At 40.3% G+C, this 26,520-nt stretch overlaps 1 protein-coding gene across 1 annotated transcript; it reads left to right on the forward strand.

The window, feature by feature from the left end:
* The first annotated feature begins 2,444 nt into the window (after positions 1–2,444).
* Positions 2,445–26,520, forward strand: LOC137387682 (uncharacterized). Its single transcript, XM_068074173.1, is given in 51 exon segments — positions 2,445–2,514; positions 3,454–3,626; positions 3,907–4,134; positions 4,547–4,772; positions 5,315–5,361; positions 5,363–5,510; positions 5,619–5,868; positions 6,030–6,195; positions 6,463–6,795; positions 6,901–7,227; positions 7,334–7,576; positions 7,680–7,893; positions 8,172–8,481; positions 8,629–8,812; positions 8,917–9,148; positions 9,311–9,999; positions 10,120–10,475; positions 10,585–10,798; positions 10,932–11,255; positions 11,351–11,516; positions 11,812–12,052; positions 12,164–12,423; positions 12,538–12,821; positions 12,968–13,275; positions 13,412–13,567; positions 13,669–13,907; positions 14,033–15,807; positions 15,961–16,404; positions 16,510–16,850; positions 16,969–17,242; positions 17,360–17,687; positions 17,785–18,025; positions 18,148–18,484; positions 18,590–18,829; positions 18,955–19,271; positions 19,362–19,589; positions 19,717–20,025; positions 20,173–20,371; positions 20,473–20,662; positions 20,777–21,042; positions 21,141–21,443; positions 21,670–21,993; positions 22,102–22,346; positions 22,446–22,624; positions 22,719–23,146; positions 23,408–23,615; positions 23,723–24,200; positions 24,365–24,633; positions 24,741–25,058; positions 25,187–25,423; positions 25,990–26,520. Coding segments are annotated over 51 exon segments (15,165 nt in total). The 3' UTR covers positions 26,289–26,520.

The following is a 26,520-nucleotide window of genomic DNA, read 5'->3' on the forward strand; positions in this document are numbered from 1 at the left end:
TTGATATTGTATTGTAAAATAGTGCATCGTTTGAGACCTATGAAAAGTGGCTGCATGCCTTCCATAATTTTACAGTTGTGTATAATAATAACACTCAAACTTGAAAAAACAAGTCAAAACCCTGGTTGGTCTATTTTGCTAATACGTAGATGTTTTGAGTTGTGGTTCAGTAATAGTTGAATTTAATGTTCTAAAATTAAAGGTAGACATCACTTTTGTTACTCTCTTTCTGACAGTATTTCAACAATTTGTTGAATTGTGCTAATTGGGAATCAAAATATTTTTAATAACTGATTTGACCATCCCATCAATCTCAGTAAGTGCAAATGGAGTTGAGATAATGGTATGCCAAAAGAAGTCATGGACCTTCACTCAACATTTTTCTGATACATGTACTTTAAACTTTTTAGATCTACATTAACCATTGAAAATAGTTTTAGAGCTCTAATATATGGAGCTTTTATGCTTACAGCATGTTAATAAAGGTGAGAACATAGAATTAAATATAGTGTATGCCTATAATCATGTTAACCCAAAAACCACTTTGATGTCTTAGTAAAGTACTAGCAAAACATCAATGAAGTAGACAGGTTGTCCTATAAAATCTGGATCAATAAGGATTATGCAGTATACCCCTACATATACCCTCCCCTAAATATACAATGCAGATATATAGGTATATATATGCATTGTATATATAGGAGAGGATATATGTAAGGGTATATGAAGTGTATGTTGGTAAGGGGTTGTATTGGATGATTATTACAGGCTCCTATGCCCCTTCATATGAAATTTTTGCCTTATGATCCCACACTAAAATTAATTAATGTTGTATTACTTACTACTGTATAGAAATAGGTAATATATAATGTAGGTCTCAAATTTCTTCATGGTCGCATCATCATGTCGCTATAGGTTGATGAAATGTGAAAAAACAAGTAAACAATCCAATGAAAATCATATACCCATTATAGTCTGATGTCCCTATGAAGAAGGTACTGGGGCTGTTTTTGGTCCAGGTTTACAGACTGGCCTGATGTGGTGTAGGAGCAATTGTGGTTGGGTGCTCTTCTTAACACCATCAACAGTGGTTAGGTCCTTGTGGGACTAACTATTGAACCAAGGCTGCTCATTAAGTAACCGATCAAATATTTAGAAACATATTATATTTAGAGACATTATATTCGCAGTTTTGATTTTCATTTTATAATTTGTTGAATGCATGAGAATCCAGCCATAATTTTTGTCTATCTTTTTTGTCCAAAATGTGTCACCTGCCAAGGCTACTGGTCTCCGTTTTATTTTAGCTTATGTACCCCTATTTTTGAAGTCACGTATGTTGAATTAGTTTGTCATGTTTTGGAAGAAACTAGTATGGTATATTTGTTCTGCTATTTAGATGGCATTGCATTTGCTGGGTAAATATCACAGGGTAAGAGCTTAAAACACAAGGGTTGTGGTTTAACCTGCCTTGAGAAAAGGGTGACACTCAGTGCATGTGTAAACAATCATTCTCAAAGTCCATGCAGCAAAAAAATTTGCAAAAAATGGAATATTAAAATAAATAACAGAGCATGTCTAAAACGATATATGTTATAGCACAAGTTAGCACATGTTATAGCACAGTCACTTCAATTAGACTATGTTCAAGTGGAATAGGATCACTGACTTTATAAACCTGCAGCATGTATTGGCAGTATATTTTTATATAGCGCGAACTCAGCACACTTAGTACGCCATTAAAAGACTTATTTCTTGTTCATGTCAGTTAAATCAACACACATTTTAAACAGCAAATATAAATTATACTGTAGCACTTACAGCCGTTCACTTGCAAAGTTACTTAGGCTATGTTATAATTATGACCTTGCCAATATTTAAGTTGTAATGCCTTATTTAGACATACCGTTCTTTCATACTTTACGAGATAGGCCTACAGCCCTGTGTACTGCACCACCACCACCCCCCCCCCCCCCCCCCCCGTGTTCTTAACTGTGTATAGTTGTACAGCTCTACATCTACAACAGTATCTACATGAATATTCTGTTAGGCAGCTGTTCCTATTGTCAGATTGCTTGATTATGTGACACCATGTCAGGGTTGTTTATTATTTTATTTGACCTCAGCAGCTGACCCCAACCAAATATTAATATATGTGCACTTGGTAATACATTTATTTAGGTTACTTTGTCCTCAGAACCGGTTGTCATCAAATGATTCCAGCAAAAACATTAAAACATTTTCTCTCACTATATTTGCTTTCTTTTTTGAGAAGCTGCTTCACAGCATTGTTTCCCTTGAACAACTACTGAGCATCTACAAGCAATTTGTGTAAACGTAGTACCTATTTGTTTATAGTTCGTATCCTATTCTAATGTATAGCTCAACTTAGGTATCATTTACAATTGCACCATGTTATTCTCAGCTATGTAATCTATGCGGAGATGCGTTTGGCTCTTGCTAAAGGTCAAATGTCAGATGTATTATCTTTGCCTGGAAACTGCTGTGTTAAAGGTTAACCTCGTGACGAGATTTGAACTTTGTGCCATCTCAGATAATAGTTTAGAATATAAGGCAGTGCTTGAGCAAGCATTTTCATTACTCAGCGAGTTTTAAGCAGTGATACGACTGAGAGCCATCATGGCTTTTCGAAACTATATACTGCTATTCGCCTTAGTGGTCAGCACTATTGCAGGTAGACTTCTATCATCACTAAGACCAGAAATATTGCGTATAGAGAGCGCAAATATTTACTGTTGCTGCCTCATAGCGCAGAAACTGAAAGTGTTTTGCTGTTTTATATTGTATAGTATATGCACATCAATTAATTGTTGTGTGTAATATATTATACGTTTTAAATAACTGTGTGGCAATATTTAGCTTTCCTTTTAGCTTGGCTTTTATGTATTACAATTTATTGTGATGTTTTTAACAATATTATTATTAGTACCATTAGTCTAAGATCTGTAAATGGCTCATCAACATTTTACAACAGAATGTAGTAAATATACACATTTATGCGATAGTTGCTGCTAGCTCTTAGAATGTTTCTTTATCCATGTAAAATATTAGTTAATCCTTTACACAATATATTTTTTCAGGCCCAATCAACGTTCAAGACGGCGACTCAAAATGCGCAACAAAATGTGAAGGTATGTAGTTTGTTTAATCTGGTATATTATTTTTTTTTAAATTTTTGTTTTATATTTGTTATCTCTTATTGCATAATGCTATAATTATTTATCATCTCTTAGTTTACCACTACAATTACATGTAATTGTGATATGTTTTAGCTACGATTACATGTAATTGTGATATGTTTTAGCTACGATTACATGTAATTGTGATATGTTTTAGCTACGATTACATGTAATTGTGATATGTTTTAGCTACAAATACATGTAATTGTGATATGTTTTAGCTACAAATACATGTAATTGTGATATGTTTTAGCATCCCTTTCAGACTCTGCTAAGTTTCAGTACACACCTGGATACACATACACCTACACATATGAGGGCACTACCGAGACCCGCCTCAAAGGAACCTCTTCGCAACGCACTAACTTGAAAATACAGGCTACAGCTGACATTGAAGTCCTCTCAAAGTGCGAGTTTGCGCTCAAGGTACAGCCTCCTGTTTTTGTTACGCAGTTTCTAGTTTTTTGTTCTGAGTGCGTGAGTTTGCTGATATATTATCATAACAGGATGTAGCCGCTGATGCGTATCTTGCCCAGGGTCGGCAGCAGCCTGCAGCTGCATGTCAGCCACAGACAAGCAACAGATGTGGTAAAATGATGATGATTCACTCTATATGTTATAACAAAAGAGTAAAAATAATTGCTTGCTACATATTAGTTGCATTACCTGAACTTAATTTATGTATGACTACACTCTTTGTTTTCAGCTCAGCGACGTTTCACTAAGAGAAAATGACAATGTTTCGCCCAACAGCAATGAATTCAGGCAAAAGCTTGAACGCGATTCTCTCAGATTCGCCTTTCAAGATGGTGTTATTGAGAACATCTGCTCGCAAGCACACGAAGATGAGCGAGTCCTCAATGTCAAGAGAGCCGTCCTTTCCACATTCCAGAATTCCATGACCCAGCTTGACAAAGATGGCCTTTTTACTGAGGTATGAAAGATTGTTTATTATTATTGTTTATTATTGTTTGTTTTATTAGTTGAAATAATCTAGATGAAGACCACTTATAAAGTAACCATTTTAAACTTCAATTTGAACGATTTATGTTAATTGCACTACGTTGCTGTGGCTATCATGTTTACTATTAGCGGTGATTGGTCAAGGGCTTCACCCAACATGCGTGTTGTGGCGTACAAACTGACAGGCTTGTTAATGATGTCAAGGGTTCAAATATTCCTTTGTTCCCATGATCAGTTTTGTTTCGCAAGCTGAGGCATTGAAATCATCCAGAGCACCCAAGCAGCTGATGAATGTTTTGAGTTGAAAGGCAGCGTATTACATCGACAGCAGGTGATGACGCCCATTCACAATACATGCATTAAATTATCTGTTTGTTATCTAGACTGATGTTTCTGGTACCTGCCCAACCAACTACAAGAGCAAGACTGCCATGTTTGGCGGTGCCATCACCATCACAAAGACCAAAGATATCCTCGCTTGCACTGACAGAACTGGCAACATCACATCTGTGATTTCGGAGCGATACAATGTGCCATCAGTAAGCACTCGTTTCTCATTCATATTGATAAAATACAAAAAGTTTTGTGAATACGAGTCAAAGATTCAAGGTGTCTTAACTTGACGAAAAATATACATTTACATCTGAATCATCAGATTGTATGTTTTTAAGTGGTTTTATCTTTGAGCTTTGATTTCTCTTATCAACCTCTCGTGACTTATGACACTTGGCTCGGCTCCATGAATCTCGAACTCTGAGCCCATCGTTATCATTTTCACAACCTTTGAACAGTATTAAAGTTCTCAGTCACGTTCTTGGATAAGAGTTGTTTACTCTTACTGCTTGATTTAAAGTTGTTTGTACTTGAAGATAGAAGATAACTCAAACAATGTTATCTAATATTAGTAAATGTTTGAGATTGTTACCATAAATCCTCATCTATAAGCCGCACTTGTGAACCTGAAATTTTGTTTAAAAGTTTGGGCTGCTGTTCATACACTAGGATTTACGCTATTTAAAAAGAACAATGCACTTTTTATGATCAACAAAGTATAGCATATGAGTTATACAAGTGAATTGGAGAAGGGTTTCCTGATATTACAAGCTTTATATTATTCAGCGTATTTTATATAAAATTGATTTATTCTGTAGAAGATGCAGAATGCCCCTCTGCTCAAGTCTACCCACGAATGTGAGCAGGACATCAAGTCAAACCAAGTTCATAAGACTGTCTGTTCAGAGGAGCTCATGTTCCGTCCCTTCAGCAAGGATGGCAACGGCGCTGTCACCACGGCAACGCAGACCCTCACTTACTCCACTTATAAGACTTCTACCTCTGTTTCCCAAGGTGAGAAAATTTGCAATTTCAATTGTCTTCTTTATGTAGTGCTTATTATTTATCATATAAAATTATTATAAAACTTTATGTTATAAACCTGTCAATAATTTGGTTCAGCCGCTGTGCAAAGACGAAGCTCGATGCTGTTCCACCATGTCTATGACCAGTCAACCGACGTCAATGCCAAAAATGATGTCATTGCCCTTCTCCAAGACATCTGCTCCGAGGTTAGCGATGACATTAAGCGAGACACGCCAATTCTCTTCGGAGATCTTATCAGCAAGATGAAGAAATTGGACAGCGACAAGATGATGCAGGTGTACAACTCTGTCAATGCTGGACGCATCTGCTCCAGTCTTCGTGGAAAGTAAGTTAATTCTGAAATTATAGTTGAAAAGCTAACAAGCACAAGAAATGTTGTGCTAGTTATGCTAGCAGAATATAATACTTGCTTGTTTTACGTTGTTATGAAAATATGGAGTTGAATTTACATATTCCGTAAAAATGTAATGGTAAACTCTATTGCAGGCAATTCTTTTACGACGCCATCCCACTTGTCTCCACAGTAGCATCCCTTAGCCTGTCCTCCAAACTCATCACCGATAAGACTGTTCAAGGCGTTGAGGCTGAAATGTGGCTCACTCAATTGGCTTTTATTCCCAGACCTACCTCAGAGATGCTCGCCGTTGTAACGGTACGTCTAACATCCTAACATCGCACAGTAAAGCTTTTGCCAAAAGTTTATGACCTTTTTAAACATCAGTTATATTCGTTGGCACTCGATATATTTAGCACTCTCAACTCTTTGCCAAGCATCATATTGCTCAACGTTATCAATTGTCTGCCTCCTCGCATGTTTTTAAACTTTTTGCTATCTATTATCTCTGTATCTCATGTAATCATATGGCAGCTTGCCAACTCCTGTGGCTAGTTTTTATATACATTTTATTTTATTTGACAGCCTCTGCTAAATGATCAGACATATCACTCCAAGGCTCTTCTTGGCATCACCGCCATGGTACACAAGTTTTGTGAGGAGAACTCTAACTGCAACAGCGATGCTTCTGTGGCTGCCATCGTTAACATTCTCACCAGCAACATCGGCAGTAATTGCATGAGCTCTAACAAAGAGGAGAGGGAGCTTATACTCATCACACTCAAGGCTATTGGTAATGCTGGAAATGCATTTACAAGCAGCACCGTTCTGGGACGATGCATCACTAACAAGGATGTCGATGACGAGATCATCGTTGCCGCTCTTCAAGCCTTCCGAAGAATGCCATGCAGCATCTCTGTAAGTGTTTTTAAGATAACTTACACTCGTATACTCTCTTGCAAGATCGTAAGTTCGAGGTTTTAATGCAAAGATGTTTTGATTGTATTTATTAATCGTTTTCAGCGAGATGATGCACTGATGATGTACCAGGATGCAACGTACGACTCAGAGCTCAGGATCCATGCCTTCCTCGCCCTCATGACCTGCCCAACCAACAGCGTGATTTCTAGAGTAAGAATGGTGCTCAGTGGTGAACCTGTCAACCAGGTTGGTTCATTCGTCTGGACCTACTTGGATAATCTGAAGGAAACATCTTCACCACTTCGACAGGAGCTCTCTTCCATTCTTGATGATGCCAAACTAAGGGAAGACTTTGTACTCGATGCTCGAAAGTTCTCTCGAAATCTTGAAAAGAGTTTCTTTTCTGACTACTTGAATGCCGGTGCACAGGTCAGTGAGAAATGTTGAGAAATGCAGTCGCATCATAAATTTTTGCGTAGATCTATAACTAAAGGTATATCATAGTATTTATTGTTTTCTATTTTCTATATTTCAGGTTGAGTCTAATTTGATTTGGTCACAACGCTCTTACATTCCAAGATCAGCCATGCTCAACTTGACCGTAGAGATGTTTGGCGATTCTATCAACCTGGTTGAGTTGGGAGGACGTGTTCAGGGTTTGGAGAAGATTGTTGAGAAGTTCTTTGGCCCGAATGGTTACTTCAGCAAGAAGAACGTTAATGAGCTGATGGACAACAAACGCCAAACCGCCAAACATATTTCACCCTTCGATCAGACAGTAAGCATCGATACATTCACATTCGACTTTTTTCATCCATTCTCGGTTGACTCACTCTCTAAGGTCAGGTAGAATTATCATTCTTGCTTTCTTAATATTTTAGTTCCAAACTCCTGATGACCAAATCATGACTAGCATGTACGTGAAGCTGTTCGGCAATGAGATAGCCTTCAAAGAGCTCGATAGCAATGACTGGGCTGACGTGAAGAACTTCAACATTCTTGACTTTCTCATCAAACTAGCTGAACCAAAGAAGATTGACATCACCAAGAACATGCAGATCATGGATAGCTCACTCATTGTCCCAACCATTGTTGGTTAGTTTCTCTTGCATCTATTTTCGAGCTTTATGTTATTTAGCATAGCACTAGCTTGTCACAGTTAAAATACATGTATTCAATACTTTTGCAACATCGTTCCAAACTATTGTAGCTTCGGTATTGTCCTCCTTGCTTGTAGTACGCTACTACACCTTGTTTGATTTCATGCTAGAGTTCTTCGTTTAGAAATGTTTACTTGTGCAAATTGTTTTACTTAAAAAGTACATGTTTACTGTACTGTTTTTTTAATTCAACTTTTCTATTTTTTTGTTTAGGTTTCCCTATGAATCTAACCGCAAATGCAACTGCTAGCCTCAGCATTGATGTTGATGGCAATGTTGACCTCCGAAATATTGCTGCCTCTCCACGCAGCTTTGACATCAATGGTCATGTCAAGCCTTCTGCGTCGATCGTTGTTTCTGGCATGATGGGCATTGATGCCATCGTCGCCGCAAGCACAATGAAGATGGTGTCATCCATGCATTCAAGCACTCAACTCGATGGAACTGTGAGTCTCCAGAATGGCGAAATCTTCAACGTGCAGCTGAACACTCCACAGGAGAAAGTTGAAGTCTTCCATGTTCAGTAAGTAGACAAAAAATGCAAATTAATTTCGTGGCTTGTATTAAAAATGTAAATGAGAGAAGTGACTAAATAAATGGGTTCTGTCACCGGCTTTGATATTCACTGTTTTCCTTTTAAATGTTACTGATGACATATTGTTTTTAACAGGACCGAGTTTTTCATGAACGGACAGGAGATGGAGCTTCCCGAGCCAGCCATGGTTTACAAGAAATGTACTCCCGCAGGTGTTACCAGTGTAACTGGCATGGAAATGTGTGTTGATGTAACTGTTCCAACATTCCACGGTTCTGGTCTCCCACTGCCACCTTTCACCGGACCTATGAACGCTCAGGTAGGTTTATGAGAGCCTAACATTTGAATTTTCGTTTAACAGCTGATGCTCTGAAAAAATTAGAGTTGCAAATGATTTAGTCACAATTACTTGGTTTTGTGCAGGTGTTCATCGAGAAGAAAGACACGCATACCGGATACGCTTTTGTCGCTAGAATGGAGAAAGAGCTGCAGGAAATAAGTGGGGTCACCTATACCAAAAGAACGGCTCATATCAGTCTCGACACGCCCGGAAGTGCCATTGACAGGAAGTTGCTGATGGAAGCAATTTACGACCCAGAAAACATGGCCGTTAGCTCTAAGCTGATGTCTCCATGGAAGAAGTTGGAATGGAGTGGTAGGTTGACATGACTCATCAATATTCATTTGATGGGAATTTTTAAATGAAAACACAGTGGCAGTGTACAGAGTTAAAAGATGACTTATACAGCAAAAATTTCAGCAATCAGTTTACATAATTAATAAAAATCATCAAATGTTTCATTTTTTGTTTATGCAGGATCCTTGAAAAATACTGTAAACAAGAAGGAAGCCATCACCACCCTTGTTATTGATGAAGCCCAGACCTATGGTGTTAATGCTTTGCTTGACATCTCTGAAACGAGCTCGAAGACTATCTGGACACCATCTTTCACCATCACTATTCCAAACCAGCCAGCGATGTCCATAGTTGGAACCTTTGAGGCAGGCACCGAAGCAACCGTCGCTTCCGCTGATATTGCTATCACCAATTTTAGTCGCCGACCAATCACCCTCGTCTCATCACTTACGCAGGTGAAGAATGGAGGAAGCTACGACTTTTCTCTCAGGTTCAAGTCGGATCCACTCACCTCAACCATCGGCAGCTCTGTTGCAATTGCACCAGGAAGCTATAACGGTCAAGCGACTGTTGAGTACACCTTAGCAGGTCGTCCCGATCATCGTTTCAGCATTGCTGGAAAATTTTCCGATGATAGCCGTGGTGAGCTGAGCAGCTATGCTGTGCAGCTTGGCTTCATTCCAACTGAGTTCCCAGAATATCAATTCAATGTCGCCTCAAAGCTTGAGACAACCGTCAACCACATCAATACAGAGCTTAATATCGAATTCAATCAAGAAAAACTCTCTTTCGCTCACAAAACCATTAAGGGAGGAAGCTGGAGCGCACTGACTCTAACATCCGAGAGCTCATTCAAATATCCAACAAAGGTAGGTTTTAACCGAATTCAGTGAGAAGTGTCTCACTGCTTCTAGAACAGTCTATTAGTCAATGTTGACAAACTAGTTCTATGTACTATGATGTATAAAGGCATTCACATATGATTTTAGAACATCGATATGTCTATGGATGTTCAGCATGAGCACACCAGTGATATGGTAAAAAATTCAGCAACTGTTACCATCTCGGGAGCAAGCTACAGGACCATGGTTGACTTTGACAAGACCGATGAAAACAAACTCACAGGAGCGGCTAGCCTTAGCTACCCAGGACGAGATTTGAGCATGAGTGTGGGTGTGTCCCAGATGCTTGATGATGAGAGAAAGCTCACCATGAGTGTTCAATGGGCTAATGATGCTGCTTCTCGCGCCAGTTTGACTTCAAGTTGGAAGTCTGGCGAGACCCATGAGGTTACTGGCGATGTTCAAATTCCTGGCCATCCTGTTACATTCTCATTGTCACTCAAGTAAGTTTTTTGCTGACTAGACTTTTGGTATAGTGCTAGCTTGTTTTCCTTGTGAGAGATGTGTGTCTGTTTTTGTGGATTTTATATCCATCATTTTTTATAATTGCAGACCTCTTATAATGGATTTCATGACTCGTGCTGAGATCCGATACAGCCAGCAAACATACTTGTTCCGATCTCAATACAACCTGCAATCTGACAAGCTAACAAGTTCTGGGGCCTGGACATCACCCAATCAAGATTTGACCTATGAGATCGATCTTAGCTCTAAGGATGGGAAAATGCTTGCCAAGACTGACTTTACCTGGGGACCTTCCATGAAGGTATCATGTAGTTAATAAAAACACTCCACATGAAGACTTTAAATTAGAGCATCTTTAGCTTTTAACCACCAACATCGTTGTAAATTTGTTTTTTTTTCTTGTCTTTTCATTTCTTCATTCTTTTTTACTTTAGATTGAGATGTCAGGAGAATACAACAACCGAGATACATCAATCACAATGAGTCGCGATATCACACTTTCTCTTGTCACACCATATGGAACCCAGTCTTTCAAGACCGATTTTGAAGGATCTACCAACAACTACGCCAGGTTCACCTCGGAAGCTGTAATCAATGGAGAAAGAGGTACCATGACTGGTCGATACAGCCTGGGCAGTGGAGAGTTTGAACTTGACACCCCTTACATAAGATATGGAGACATCAAATCCATCTCCGCAAAATTCAACCACGGTGATGATCATGCTGATGCAACTGTTACATGGGCGCCCTCAAAAACCGTAAGTTATACTAACCAGCGCGAGTTACCCATTCTTAGATGTATGCATGAGCTAGTTGCGTTTGAGCTCACTCCACACTTGTCTCTATTCTACAGATTGGTGGCGAGGTCAAGTGGTCCACAACCAAATATAGCGTGGATATCACCACCCCATTCCCTATCGCTACCACTGGTGCTAGCCTTGAACTTCCCAATGTTGGATCTCCATCCGGAAAAGTCTACTGGAATGACCAGGAGATATCCTTGACTGTTTCTTACCCAGGTGTGTAAAAGGATATTTGATGTCTTTGACTGTTTCGTACCCAGCTGTGTGAAAGGACATTTGATGTCCTTGACTGTTTCGTACCCAGCTGTGTGAAAGGACATTTGATGTCCTTGACTGTTTCGTACCCAGCTGTGTGAAAGGACATTTGATGTCCTTGACTGTTTCGTACCCAGCTGTGTGAAAGGACATTTGATGTCCTTGACTGTTTCGTACCCAGCTGTGTAAAAGCTGGGTACGAAATTTTTTGTTTTGCCTTTGCAAATACTGTCAACGTCATTTATTCATGTTACAGATATGAACAAGGGGGAGTTCGCTCTTACCTATCCCGGCCATACAGTTACCGGATCTTTCAGCCAAAATGGTGACATCAACCTTTTCACTGGTGAGTCCGAGCTCAGCTATGATGACCAGAAATACTGGAGCAAGGTTGTTTTCAGCGGCAAGGGACCTTACAGCTTGACAGTTGACGTCACTTCTCCCCTTTCCATCAAGAAGATATCTGCCAACTTCAAGCATGAAGGAACCATGATGAGGTAGTAATTAATGTTATATATTTATGTGTTCTTATGTGATCTTCATGTGACACTCTTTTTCCTATGTGAAATTTATATTGAATGATATTGTTAATGTTTTCACTATTGCAGCTTTACTAATGAGGCATCTGTGTCTTGGGATTCGGAGAGAATCCGCTCAACCATTGAGTTTTCCGGCAAGCAAGCAAAGATCTCAGTAAGAACACCATGGAGAGATGTCCTGGCAAACTACTTTATTGAAGGAGACTGGAACTCTTTCAAGAGCAACTCTCTCATCAAATGGGCTGATGATCAGGAAATTTCTGCTGATTTGACATTTGATATGGTCAATGACATTAAGACATCCTTCACCCTTGCCTCTCCATTCTACAGTGAGTTCCATATAGTTTTCATATGCACACCATTTTTATCCATTGTTTCTAGTAAATTTCATGCTAAACTGGTAGATGAATTTGTGTTATACATTGCATGTTTTTTCCCTTTAGGCACAGTAACAGGTTCGTTTGAGCAATTTGGCGAGATGAACAACTTCAACAATGTCATGTCTTTCACCTGGGCACCTGCTAGCACCTTTTCGGCTACATCCAGATTCTCCATGATCAATGGATTGAGTCTGCAGGTCGATGTGACTGCTCCAAGAAAGGCCAGTCTCTCCATCACTCACACCGGTGATATTTCTGCGTGGTCTAACAACGCTGCTCTTACACTCGAGGATGGCCAGCCAATGTCCATCTATTCTGAATTTAACCAAGCTCAGCTAGATGGAAAGGTAATGAAATATAAATTTTAATGTGGTCATAACAGAAGCTACTCTGTTGTTTGTTAAAAATGATTGGCTGAAACTCAAATGCTCAGCACTGATCACCGGTATTGTGATCATTCTCTAGGAATATCATTTGTTTATTTCTTCTGAAGGTTGGAATGAGAGGAGTTCCTACAGAAACTTTGCAGAACATAGAGTGGGCCGTGGATAGCACCAAGTCTTCCAACAAGATTGAGCTTGTCTCAACTACTACTTTCAACAGTCAGCAAATATCCAAGCTTGACCTGATGCTGTCAAAGATCAACGGTTATGCCATGACCGCCCGATACGAAACCGTCTACACTGCGACATACAGCATGTCCATGACACAGAGATCGACTGCAGATTCTTTCAGGAATGTCGCAATGGTTCAGTGGGCTCCAAACCAGAAGATCTCGACTGAACTGGACATCTCCATTGCGTATGTTGAGTCTATCTATTTTTCTCAACATAATTATTTGAGTTTGTTTGGTTTTGAAATAATAACTGTTGTAGGTAAATCATGTGATTCATTCTATGCACTGCTGATGAGGTAATATATAGTAATATTATTTTAGCTCTGGTTTGGAGGTGACAGCAACTGTTGATACCCCATGGCGAAAGCTTTCGTACGCTTTCAATAAGAATGGTGACATGGAGGATCTACTCGCATCTTCAACCTTCTCATGGGAAACAGGCAAAGTGATCAGTGGAAGTCTCGAATTGTCCACAAGGTATGAATACCTTCTTTATAAGTGGCGTGTATTCTATAGTTGCATATAAGCTCCTTTGTAAATTATTATTAAATAATCACACTGAATTTTGTTTCATGTAGGAGAGATATTGTTGTGAGAATGAACTTGAAGACTCCATTCGATGCCGCTAAGGATGTCAAGGCCACTTTGACACACCGAGGCACTCTTGCTACTGACTTTTTCAACCAATTAGAAGGAGAGTACAATGGTCAGAAGGTTCAGCTCGCAACCAAGGTTCAGATGAGAGCTACATCTGGAGAGTTCAGCATCCTTACAGTCAACCCATGGAAGAATGCTAATGCTGACATCAAATACAATGGTGTGTGCATCTTATTTAGTATCTATTTAGTCAACTTTTTTGCTTGACAGCTTTGCTAAGTGAACTGGCTTAGTAGTATATTCATATCGTGATAAAGACAAGGACTATGTCTATTTCTATAACAGGTGTGGCCAATGATTTCACCGCTTCTACCTCTCTCACTGTTGATCAGAGTACCTACTCTGCTGAGATCAAGTTTGCCAATACCAATGGAATGGAGCTTACCATCAATGTAACTCCAATTGTCTGGGAACCTGTTTCATTCTCTGCTAGGATGATGCAGAGAGGCACTAACACGGCTTCTCTAAGATGGGGAGATAACAAGGTCATTTCTGCAACAGGTAGCCTGAGAATAGATGAAAATCTGAACACATTAGACGTGACTGCCAACTTTGCAACTCCATTTGAAGGATATGAATCCGGAGAGGCTACTTTGTCCCACTCTGGAACTATGGAATCATTCCGTGAAACTCTTGAGGTCTCGTTCAACACAGAAAAGGCTAAAATCACCACTTCCTTTTCCTCGACTAGCAAGATTGAAGGTCAGCTGGAACTCTCTAGCCCATGGTACGATTGCAGTGGAAACTTTGAGCACAATGGAAATTTGCAGGAGTTTGCCAACAGTATGGAGTTCACATATGCTGTCGGAAAAACCATTCGTGCCAACAGCAAATGGAGTATGACAAGTGATAAAGTTGGTGCTGAAGTTACTTTCACTGCTCCATTCAAGACCTTCGAAGCTGCCTACGGTCATGAATTTTCTCTATCAGGGGAACTTACTGGTAATGTGGAGATCACCATTGACCAAACTCGCATGCTACATGCTGACATGAAATACCTCAATGTTCCATCAAATATTAACATTGAATTTTCTGTTACCTCTCCATGGAAATCATTCAACGGAAAATATGTCCATCTTGGCTCCTTTAGAACAAGATGTAATGCCGAGACAGCGTTCACCTGGGACTCTCAGACTGTTTCTGCTGAATGGACTATCAGTATGGCCACTGGATTCAGCACTAAAGTCACCATCCGGTCACCATGGAAAAATTTCTCTGGAGAAGTTGACCATGTTATGTCAACAGGCCATTTCGAAAACACCATATCTGCGACCTGTAATGATAGCGGCCGAAACATCAAACTGGTTACTGAATTTGACATGACTCCGGACTTGCTTATCAAGTCAACATTCACCAGTCCATTCAAGAATGCCAATGTTCTGTATAGACACACTGGAAACATGGAAAGCTTTACCTGCCATCTCGAGGGTGCTTACGGTGATTCTCCTATCACTGGTAATCTAAGGTGGAATGCTGTGTCTGGTCTCGAAACATCAGTAGACATCGATTCACCATGGAAGAATGTAAAGGCATCTTTCAAGACAAATGATGATTTGGCAGATCTCAAGTCAGAAGCTAGCTTTGAATGGGGAACTGAGAAGATGGAATCAACGCTGACCTTTAGTACAGCCAGAGGTTACCAAACCGCTGTGTCCATTAATACACCTTGGAGAGTTATGTCAGCGAACTTCAACTGGAACAGAGAGCAGTGGAACGTGGATTCCACTGCTTCCATTAGTTGGGAAACCGGAAAATCAATCACTGCACTGATCACCAACAACTCTAATGGAGGCAGTGCTGAGCTGGTAACACCATGGCGCACCATGTCTGTTAACTTCAATCAAAATGGAAACTGGATGAAATTCAGCGGCGACTATGAAATCAGTTGGGAGACAGGCAAAAAGATCACAACATCTATCTCTTTCAACCGAGAAAATGGTTGGGAAAGCCGTCTTGCAATCAAGACACCATGGAGAGATGTTGAAACAAACATTAATTTTGCTGGGGATTTAACTGCCTTTTCCTCTGAATTTACCCTCTCCTGGGAAGCTGGCAAGTCAGTTACAACTACTGGCTCATTCAGACAGAGTCCATTGGCCGCTACCTGGTCCTACAAATGCCCTACCCAAGAGCTGCGAGCTGAGGTGAAACACACTGGACAACTTATGGATTTTGCGAACTCGGCTATGTTTTCTTGGGAACCTACAAAAAAGATTGAAGTTTCATCTGCCTTCAAAATGGATGATCGCATTGTCGGACTAGCTTCTTGTAAGTCTCCATTCTCCACAGACATCGATCTGAGCTTTGAGCACACCTCATCAACCGGAGAGTTGACCTTTAACAATCCTTTTGAGAATGTCCAAGTAGAATATACATACACAGATAGGTATAACATTGATACCAAGCTCACCTATGCAGGCAAGAGTTACGAATACAAAACAACAACAACATGGAACAATGGACTTCAAACTCTCATGAAGTTGACAATGCCTGAACAGACATATAGCATCGATCTTGATCACCAGGGTGATTTCTCAACCTTCAGAAATGTTTTGGAAGTCAAGTATGGCAGCGCCACATACAAGCTAACAAGTGTAGCAGATGTGCCCAAGTTTAGCTACAGTCAGACTCTGCAGACTCCATTCCAGGGATACGAGGTAATTGATGATTATTGTATAGCGTCCTCTTTTGATTGTGGAGATATTAGTTTCACTGTGGCATTTCTTTATGTTAGTTATAGCGCTTTTTTTACTTCTTTGTAGACTATGGAATGGTCTGTTTCTGTCACACCAACTGAATCATCACTCACTGCTCATGGCTTTGTCAGCAAAAACTCTAGCAGGCTTGAGATGAATATCGAAGTGAGCACGCAAATGGAAGGCAGCAAGATGATTACCAATACCATGTTCGAGATCCTCACTCCATTCGAAGGTTATCGAAGCAACAAGATGACCGAAACCCATCAGTTGTCAGCAAAACTTCTCCACTATAAGGTCACTGGCTACCTGGACTCTCAATCGAACAGCAAAGATCTTGAGATCTATGGCCTGATGGGAGACGATAGTGCTAGCTTGACATCCTACATCAAGACCAACATCTGGAGGTAAAATTAAACTCGTATTCCTTGGCAAATTGATTTTGTGTTTTTCCTGAATTTTATCATCGTTTACAAACTTGAACTAGTTTTGCACAACAAAAGCTTGTTTATCGATCTGTTTTAGTACTTCTGAGAGCCAACTAGACTTTGACTTTTCCATGAGAGATAACCGCGTGTCAGCCGAATACAATGGTGCTATTCAGTTTTTGCCAGAGATTAATGGACAGATGAAGCTAGATTGGACAAGTGGTGACTCAAGTCGTTCCGGCTCTATTGAGACAACTAGTGCGCTTGGCAAGTACAAGTTCACTTGGAGCAGCCAGAGCACAAATGCCATGTGCCAGACAGACTTTTCATATCTCTTCAATGACGCTGAGCAAGTTACCTTCAGCCAAAGGGTAAGTTAATATTTTGAAAGATTATTAACAGATTATGCTGTTAACAAATTCTCATGTCAATAGTGTGCATTGGGTTTCTCTACATCGGCAGAGACATGGAGTGGTGAATCTTTGTAGACCACCTGGGCTGAGAGCTTTATGACAATGAGCCATGAGACCACCTTGAAGGTGCCATCCTATGACCTGCTCAAGGATTGCGATCTCAAGTATGGTTGGGATTTCACTCAACCAAAGAAGACACTCAGCTTCACCATGTTCAATGATCCTACTAAACCGATTGACTTCAAAGTAGAGGCTGACAAATCCAGTGCTGTTATTGAGTTTGCAACACCCTTCGAGGCCATGAGAACATACCGTAGCACTATGACCATGAACACTGCCACACAGCCATGGACTGTCAAGATGGAGAGCACTCTCAACAACGAGATGTCAATGACTACTGAAGGTGAGCAGAGATTTTGCAATTTTTTGAGTTACTTTTATGATAAATAAAATTGCCTATGGTATTTTTAACATCCTACTAATGTTCGGATTTGTTGTAGTGGTGGCAAGTTTCGCTAGCCCGATGTCATTTGACTACTCATCCTCCTTCTCTTACCGAATGTCAAGAACTGAACCAGAGAACGTGATGAGTATGAGTGTGACAAGCTCTAGTACTTCTAGCCAGTGGAAGCCTCACGCCTCTTTCCAGTGGGCTAGTGACAAGAAAATCGATTTGACAGCCACCATCAGCCTCTCCAATCCCTACAAGGGCACTGTTGAATTTTCATCACCTTTTGAGAAGTAAGTTGTGAAACGAGATTAGTAAATGATTAGGTAAATTCATCTACATAAGGATGATCAATTTTAAAGATTATTTGTGGAAACTACGCTTGCCCTTTGTAATACATAGCTCAATATTACAGCTGGAGGAGCATGTCAATGGATGTTGCTCTCGACAACAGTCTACCAAGCAAGCTCACGTCCACCTTTGAGCTCAATGCTCTTTCAAGCAAAGTGGCCAGTGAACTTTCCCTCGACGTAGATGCCAAGTCAATCTCATTCACCCTGAATACTCCCTGGCAACAGATCAGCAGCTTTGAGGTCTCCTCAGCGGTCAGACCCAGAGTGAATGCCTTTGTAAAATTGAATGGAGAGAACATCATAAGCATTGCAGGCAATGCCCAACTTGAGAGCATGCTCAGAAATGACATCGATGTCTCCATTTCTTACCCATTCTGGAATGAGTACATGAGATTGAAGGTAGGTAACGCATTTTTATCTACAACATAGTTGTTGGTGTTCGATCAGCCATCTTTTACTGCCTCAAGCCATTTTCTTTAACAAATCGTTTACTGTTTTATGTAGGTCAACAATGATCTCGACCTAGCTGGCGACAACTCGATGCACAGTTACATGGATTTGGAGTACATGCGAGGACAGGAAGTTAGCTTCAAGTGTGACTACAAGTTTGGCACATCTAAGACATTGAGTCTTTCTCTGGAGACTCCATTTGAGAAGCTCCAGAAGACGTCCTACTCGGTTGTCTACAGCGGAACCGCTCAGAGTTGGACTGAGAACACGGAAGCTGAGTTCTACTTTGGCAAGGCAAGTGAATGTAACCAGCATTTCATTGACTTTATTGATTTTATTTTACAGCTTTTTTTGGCACATTAGACTTTTAGCAACACTTTACCAATAGCAATATGTATATTATACCTCGGTGGTTACAGATTACTACCAGAACTACCTTCTCTTTGGATAATGGAATCGCCTATCACCAGACAGTCAACGGAGAGATGAGAAATGGCTTTGAAAACTTCAACTTGCAGAAAGACTTTGCCTTTACTGGTAATTCCGACAAGTTTGATCTCCAATCCAATCTGATGAGCAGCTTTACACCAACCTTGAAGTTTGAAGCGTCTTGGCAATCCGATCTAGTTGGTGTGTCTCTGAAGACTTCACTCAACAAGTACAGCATTGAGTACACCCATACCGGAGATCTCAGTGACTTCAGCTGCAACTGGAAAATCTTGTCCCCCACAACTAGGTGAGCACTCGCTTTGGTTTTTATTACTTTTGTGATCATAACAAACAATCCAGGTTTAGTTTTTTTAATTTCTCCTTGTTTTTGTTTTAGCACTGGTTGGTTCAACTCTGACGATGTTGATGAGTGGATAGGCACATGGTCTGTTAAGAAATCTGATGAGCTTGTACTTTCTGTTGATATTACCTGCCCCCACGACAATCGCTTCCAGCTTACCATGAATGCCGATGCTATGAAGGGAAGTCTAGACGCTTCCCAAAAGTATGATAATGAGCTGTTTAAATACACCGCCTCTTACTCCCGATCCGCACAACCATTCAGGTACTGTACTTCTCAAGACATTCTAAGTTTTCTTCAGTTTGTATATATATTGATATATCATATTTATTGGCTTCTATTTTTCTTGCATTTCTGCTTGAGAATTGATGATAGTCTTGTTTTCTACTAGGTACCAAGGATCGACCTCTGTAGAGTACAAAACAGACAAACTGTCAACTAGTATTGATCTTACCGCCAACTCGATCAACTTCCCCATCACTTACAACGACGAGGAGGTATTTGCCATCCGAGCCAGTAACCCACTTAATGCTGACAGTGAATACGTGCCAACTATCAACCTCGTCATCTTCGATGCAAAATACGAGTTTGATGGAATGTTCAAAAATGAAGGAGAAGGTTTGATTCGTGACTTCAAGCTGCACATGAATGGTCCTAGGAATGCTGATTATAATAACTGGAAGTTCCAATTTGAGTTCCAGTAAGTTCTTTGCTTTTAAACTTGAAATAGCTTGACTTTCGTCTCTTAGACTGTTGTGATATCTCAGGTTTTATTAATCACTTCATATTTCTTATAACAATTAGTTTCATCAAATCACTTCTTATCTATGATCACTTTCGTCTGCAGGACTCAGAGCAGCCAATTGGTTCCAGGAGACATGAAACTCTACTTCTCATACATTGACAAACGGACCAACGCTGAGAGCAAAATAATTGATATGACCGCTGACTGGGGCAATGACAGGGCACTTATTACCTTTGTCGAGCCACACCCCATGAGATACAGCATTGACTTTTCTGTTTCCACTACAGGACAGACTGGCACAGTAAGTTTTTTAAAAACAATTTTTTGGGGCATTTTGTATGTAGAATAATGAACAAATTTATTTTGTTTGTTTGTGTTGCTGATTATCATACATTCTAACAGATTGAGGCAAACTGGGACACAAGCAAATTGGACCGGAACATGAAAATGGACTTCACCAACAGGTTTGAAGCGATGAGCCGACAGCTGACTTCAGAGATTGATATTGATATCGTCTATGGTGGAGTTTCAAGAGGCTTATTCAGCAAGATGGACTGGCAATCTGACTCATTTACCCATGAACTCACCTTTGGTATGTTCTATTTGCAGTTTGTTTTTCACCACTATCCTTCTACAGTTAAAACGTTTGTTTTACGCAGTAGCGACTAGCTCGAGAAAATTACCTCTGATGCCATACTTATTACAGACTACAATGGCAAGAAGATCGGTTACGAAATCGGTATCACCCCTACTAACGGAATCAGCATTGAGGCCATCACCCAATGGCGTAACGTTAAAGTCACCTGGAAACAAGAATCAGCCAGTGAGGACTCCACAGAGGCTACTCTCGGGCTCTACTATGACAGCTCTCGTGACCTGACAAAGAGAGTTCTTGCATCTAGCAAATGGGAGCGAATGGATGTTAATACCTATAAGTGGACCACCACGTTCTCTAGCCCTGCTCTGTCACACGTAAGTATTTGTAGAATATCTAATGATGTTTTTGCATTCTAACTGCAGTATTGGTGAGGCTTGGTTACTTACTATCCATTATATCATCTGCTTTACAGGATTTTGTGATCACTGACAACCTATCCTATGACACCAGTAATGTTGTTGCCTCTCTCAACAAGAGGATTTCATACGCCTCTGACAATAGCAAAGACATGGTTCTCGATATGATCCTGGAGAAGAATGGTAAGTGGGGAATAGAGCTGAAGCAGGACTACAACAACATCGACTGCAGAATTGGCTCTGAGTTCACCGACACTGGTATCCAGACAACCATGATCTATAAGGATTCAAACAGCAGGCTCAGGACATTTGCTTTTGCCACCAACTATGATTCCTCCAGCAAGACTGGTTCAATGGAGGTATGTAATCTAATCTTCAACAGTTTTTATGATTTTAAATTTGGTGTCAACTACAAATTGGTTTTTATTTCTTACTACACATCATATGCTCTCTTGCCATTAGCTCAAGACATTTTTTTTAAGTTTTTGTGATTGTAAGCTTACTGGGAATTAGACCAACAATTTTTTAATTTTTCAATTTTTTTATCACTTATAGGTTATTATAACTATAATACTTGTGTTACAGTTTGTCACACCAATGAAGACAATCAAAATGGAGACAACAACCAACTCGGACACCTGTACCATCTCAGTGATTGTTGATGGTAAACCATATACATCGACTTTCACTCTGCAACCAGACAATTCCTATATGCTGATCAGAATGTCTGGACAGGAACAGAACGTTGAGTTTGAAGCCAAGATGATCAGCGGTGGATATCAAGTTCAACTCGTCAGCACAGAAAGAAATGTTGTAACTGTCCAGGGTCTCGCTGCCATCAGCTTGAACGAGTCAAAGGTTCTGAATGGTAAACTCAACTGGAACCCAGAGCTCATTTCTAAGATCCAGGTAATCTTTATTCACTCATCATTGTCCAAGTTTAAATACAAAAATTTTTCTCTCAAGTTTGATGACCTGAGCAAAGCTTCAATAGCACATTGTATATTAAATTGCTAGACTGAGATTGCTACGCTGAGAAACACTCTCAAGGACACTGTCAAAGCCATGAAGACTGCCACAGTCACTGAACTGACCAACAAGCAGAGCAGCATGCGACTCGGATCAGACTTTGATACTATTATGCCATACCATCAGACTGAGACAGAGCTTATCATGAGAGACATCAGTGCTGCCAGGGCAACTCTTATAGCCGGATATAATGATGATATGTTCTTCATGAAGTCCATTGATGAAGCTACTAGGTGAGTATTATTATATCGCTTATAATAATTATTTTGTTGTATACTTTATTGTATTTATTATCTTTTGGTATATTTATAACAAATTGTCTGTTATTTTAGTGGTTTCCTGTCAACAATGGGAGAAAATATGTTTGAGTTCTACAGCGCATACGTTGTACCCCGTCTGGAACGAATGGGAGAGACATACGACAGGATGGTTGAGGGCTACCGAGCGCAGAAGGAGAGGTTAGAGTTGAGGATGCAGGAATGCATGACCAGGATGGAAACTGCATGGAATGGTAAGATCATTCTTCTCATCTTATTTGGTTACTTACATGAATGTTCTGTTTCTTGCTCTCGCGTTTATACAATTCTGTTATTATTCATTTGTAGAGCAAACCGAGGAGATCATGGAAGATTTGACAGCTATTCGTGAATGGCTCCAGGTCTATGTAGACGCTGTCACAGACTTTGTTGCCGAGCACCCAACAGTGCAAACAATCAAGTCTGTACACACAGCCATCATGGACCAGTTCACCACTTTTGCTCAGAAGGTCTACAACTGGTTGATTCCCTTCACCGATCCGCAGATGTACCAGGACGCCGTTTATACTGTCCACAGCACGGTCAATGAGCGATTGTCATCCCCCCTCCTCACTGGACTCAGCGACACAGTTTTGTACAAGTTCAAGTACTACTACGACTACTACGATGTATCTGGCAACATTAGAATCTTCCTCGTGCATGCCAAGAATGTTGCCATCGAATACCTCAACGACTATCTCACTCAGTACATTGATGACACGCTTGATGCCTTCAAGGTGAGAAAGTGTTGTATTACTTTCTTGCTTCATTTTTCGTCAGTACAAACCAATTATGTTTTGTAACATGTAGGTTTTTGTCTTGAAATAGTAACAAACTATTTCAAGACAAAAACCTTGGAACAATTAAGTTCATTCGGCGGTATATTTAAAAGTAAATCGTAAATATAAATATATCGCTGAATGAACTTAATTATTCTGTCCATAACCAATAGAAATAAAAATATTTATTAGTTTTAATCACTAGTTTGTATATTGCAGTGGGTGGTCTTTGATGTCAACACCGGACGAATTGAGTTTGAGTTCGCTGTTCCTACCTCATATGACAGCATCAATACCGTTGCTCTTATCCCTGATATGAGACAGAGGTTCAACAATGTCTTGGAGCAGTTGCGTGATCAGAGGTTCGATGAGATGCTTTACATTGAAAATCAAAGATACTTGAACCAGATCCTTCCTCCATTTGACGGTGAGTTCATTACCGCTTCAATGTTTGTCAGCATTGCCAGGTTCATTCCATGTATATTATTAAAGGTTATCTTCGCTTTGTTAAAGCTCATTCCTTGGTCCTTACAGCTCAAGCTATAATTGCTGGCCAGCACATTAAGACCTTCGACAAGCGCAACTATGACTTCTCAAGCACCAAGTGCAGCTACCTCTTGGCACGTGACTTCCACGATGGCAACTTCACCGTTTATGTGAACTATGAGGGCGATGAGCAGACGATTACTGTACACAGCAATGGTAAGACAATCGATATCGAGCAGGACAGCTCTGTCAAGTTGGATGGCAGCAAGATTGAACTTCCATACCAGTTCTTCAACACAACCATTGTAAGAATGGGGGCAAAGGTCATCATTGATAGCGCCCTCGGCATGAAGATCACTTGTGACAACATGAATGGTCTGTGCAGCGTCGATATGAGCGGATACTATTTTGCTAAGACAGGAGGACTTTTGGGCACATACAACTATGAGAAGTCTGACGACTTTACCACCGCCTCTAACACCAACACAAGTGATGTTCTTACCTTCGCCAACAGCTGGTCAAGCGGGTGAGTTCAACCTCTGATTGCACCTTTTTACCTTCAGTTTCACTTTTTTATTACGACTTGTTATTTCATCATTAATGGTTTACTCAGCTTAACATTAGTTGCTTTTAGATTACGGAAATTTCTGCCCTCTGAACAGCTTGTACGAACTTCTTTTAACTTTACAGCTGCACAGCAACAAACACCGCTAGAGCATTCTCTCAGATTGAGAACACCAAGGAGTACACCGCATGCGCTGCCATGTTGAAGGATGAGTCTAGCCCACTGAGCAGTTGCTTCAGCACTGTTAACCCTGAACAGGCCTTCCACAAATGCGTCAACGATATGGGCGCTGATGTCAGTCTCACCGCTGCCAATGGTCCATGCAAGGCTGTTATGATGTACAGAACTGAGTGCGAATTTGCTGGAATCAAGATTGAGCATCCATCACAGTGTGGTAAGCTTCTTCACATTCTCAAGTTCTATTTGTATACATTCTTATCAAAGGATGGGCAACTACATCTTGGGAAACTGCTTTAACGATATCATTTCCTCTTCTTATAGTGTCATGCGAAGTTAATGGTAATGCCTTCCAAGAGGGAGAGACATCTCAGATCACTCAGCCAGTCATGGCGGCGGACATCGTTTTCATTGTTGAGGAGAAGATGTGCAACTACGAGGTCGACACCAAACTACCTGCACTCGCCAAACTTATCGAGAGCTCTCTTTCTCGCAAGTCTTACAGCAGCATCCGATTTGGTCTTGTCGGATTTGGAGGCGAAGGCGTACACTCTCCCAGCCACACCCACACAATGGACAGCAAACTTCTTGCTGCCAGAAATGAGCTTACTTTGGGAACTGAAGCCCTCCGATTCTCATCCGGTGGGTAATAGATGGCTACATAAGTATTAAATCTTTTTAACCTTCGGTGGTTGTCTTCCCTTCAAGGGTTGTTCTTCAGCCAATTGCATTTTAGTTTACACCATTAGTAATAAGACCATTTTTTTTAGCTGGTACAAACAAGGATGTCTTTGACGCAATTGACTTCGCTTCTGGATATCCTTTCCGTGCCGGAGCCAACAAGATCATGATTGTCATGCCTTGCTCTGACTGTGAGGAGTCCATCCACAGCTACCGATCTATTGTTGAGAAACTCACTTCTCAAGCTATCAACCTTCATGTAGTCAACGACTTCTCTTACGAACTCACTGTTGATGGCAAAAACCCACAAACCAACTACCTCTTTGGTATGTGTTTTACTAGAACCATTATTCAGTTCCAATATTTTTAGTGGCGTAAATGTAATTCCAAATTAATGCGCAGCAGATTTTATATATGTTGAAGTCGTGGGTAGATTATCACTCATTATCAGTATCTCGGCGAGTATGCGAATAATTATCATGCAATATAACTACGTATAGGATATGGTTATGACTTGGTAAGACGATGCATTTTTGGAGTTATTTCTCCTTTACCGATAAACTTAGATTTTCTTTAGAAGTTTAATTGAGTTACCATGGTGTTATGAACCCAGGATGTTTCATAACACCATGATTTGACGACACTAACAAATAAGATTTTAGAACCCAAATTAACTATTTGAAACAGTCTAACATAATGATTTGTTCCCTCTATATGTAAAAGATTAGCCTGTGTGAGACCAATTCATAGCCATGGCTTTATGGTCGAAAGCCTCTTCTCACGTTCTATCATCCTTGGAAGCTTTGCAAAAGTCACATACATCGCAAGCAAATGTTGCTTGCATAGGCTCTTATAGCGATTTATTCTAAATTGCCATATTTTTTGCCTACAGGTATTGACAACGCCGCAGTCTTCTCCCTCCGAGACGGCCGAACACTGAGAGGAAACACCAGACTCTATCCTATCGTGAAGAAGCCATCTGATTCCTGCTCGAGTCTTGCTCTCCAGACTAGCGGTACCGTGTTTGACATGAACATGATGACTAAGACCAGGTCCACAACCATCAAGAGCTTCCAGACGGTCTTTGCTAACCGACTCGCTCTGACAACCGCACCGTCTCGATGCACAAACTGCTTGTGCGAATACAACCCCTTGTTTTCCATGAGCAGAACCGTCTGCAACAAATGTTAGACTCTTTCCTGGCTTTATACTCAGACCGACCACAACCATATATTAACTTTTACTTCTCTCTATAACTGACTGATAAAATGATATATGCTTTCTTTCTTCCTTTTCAGTTTTCTCACGTTCACTATGTTTTACTTGTTATATGAATGATATTTTCTACGAAAATATCTATTTATACTTCACATTTTGGATTAGTTTTAAGCAAGCTGATATAATATAGCATTTCGCAAAATAA

The sequence above is a fragment of the Watersipora subatra genome, chromosome 1, assembly GCF_963576615.1.
Source record: "Watersipora subatra chromosome 1, tzWatSuba1.1, whole genome shotgun sequence".
Taxonomy (NCBI): Eukaryota; Metazoa; Bryozoa; class Gymnolaemata; order Cheilostomatida; family Watersiporidae; genus Watersipora; species Watersipora subatra.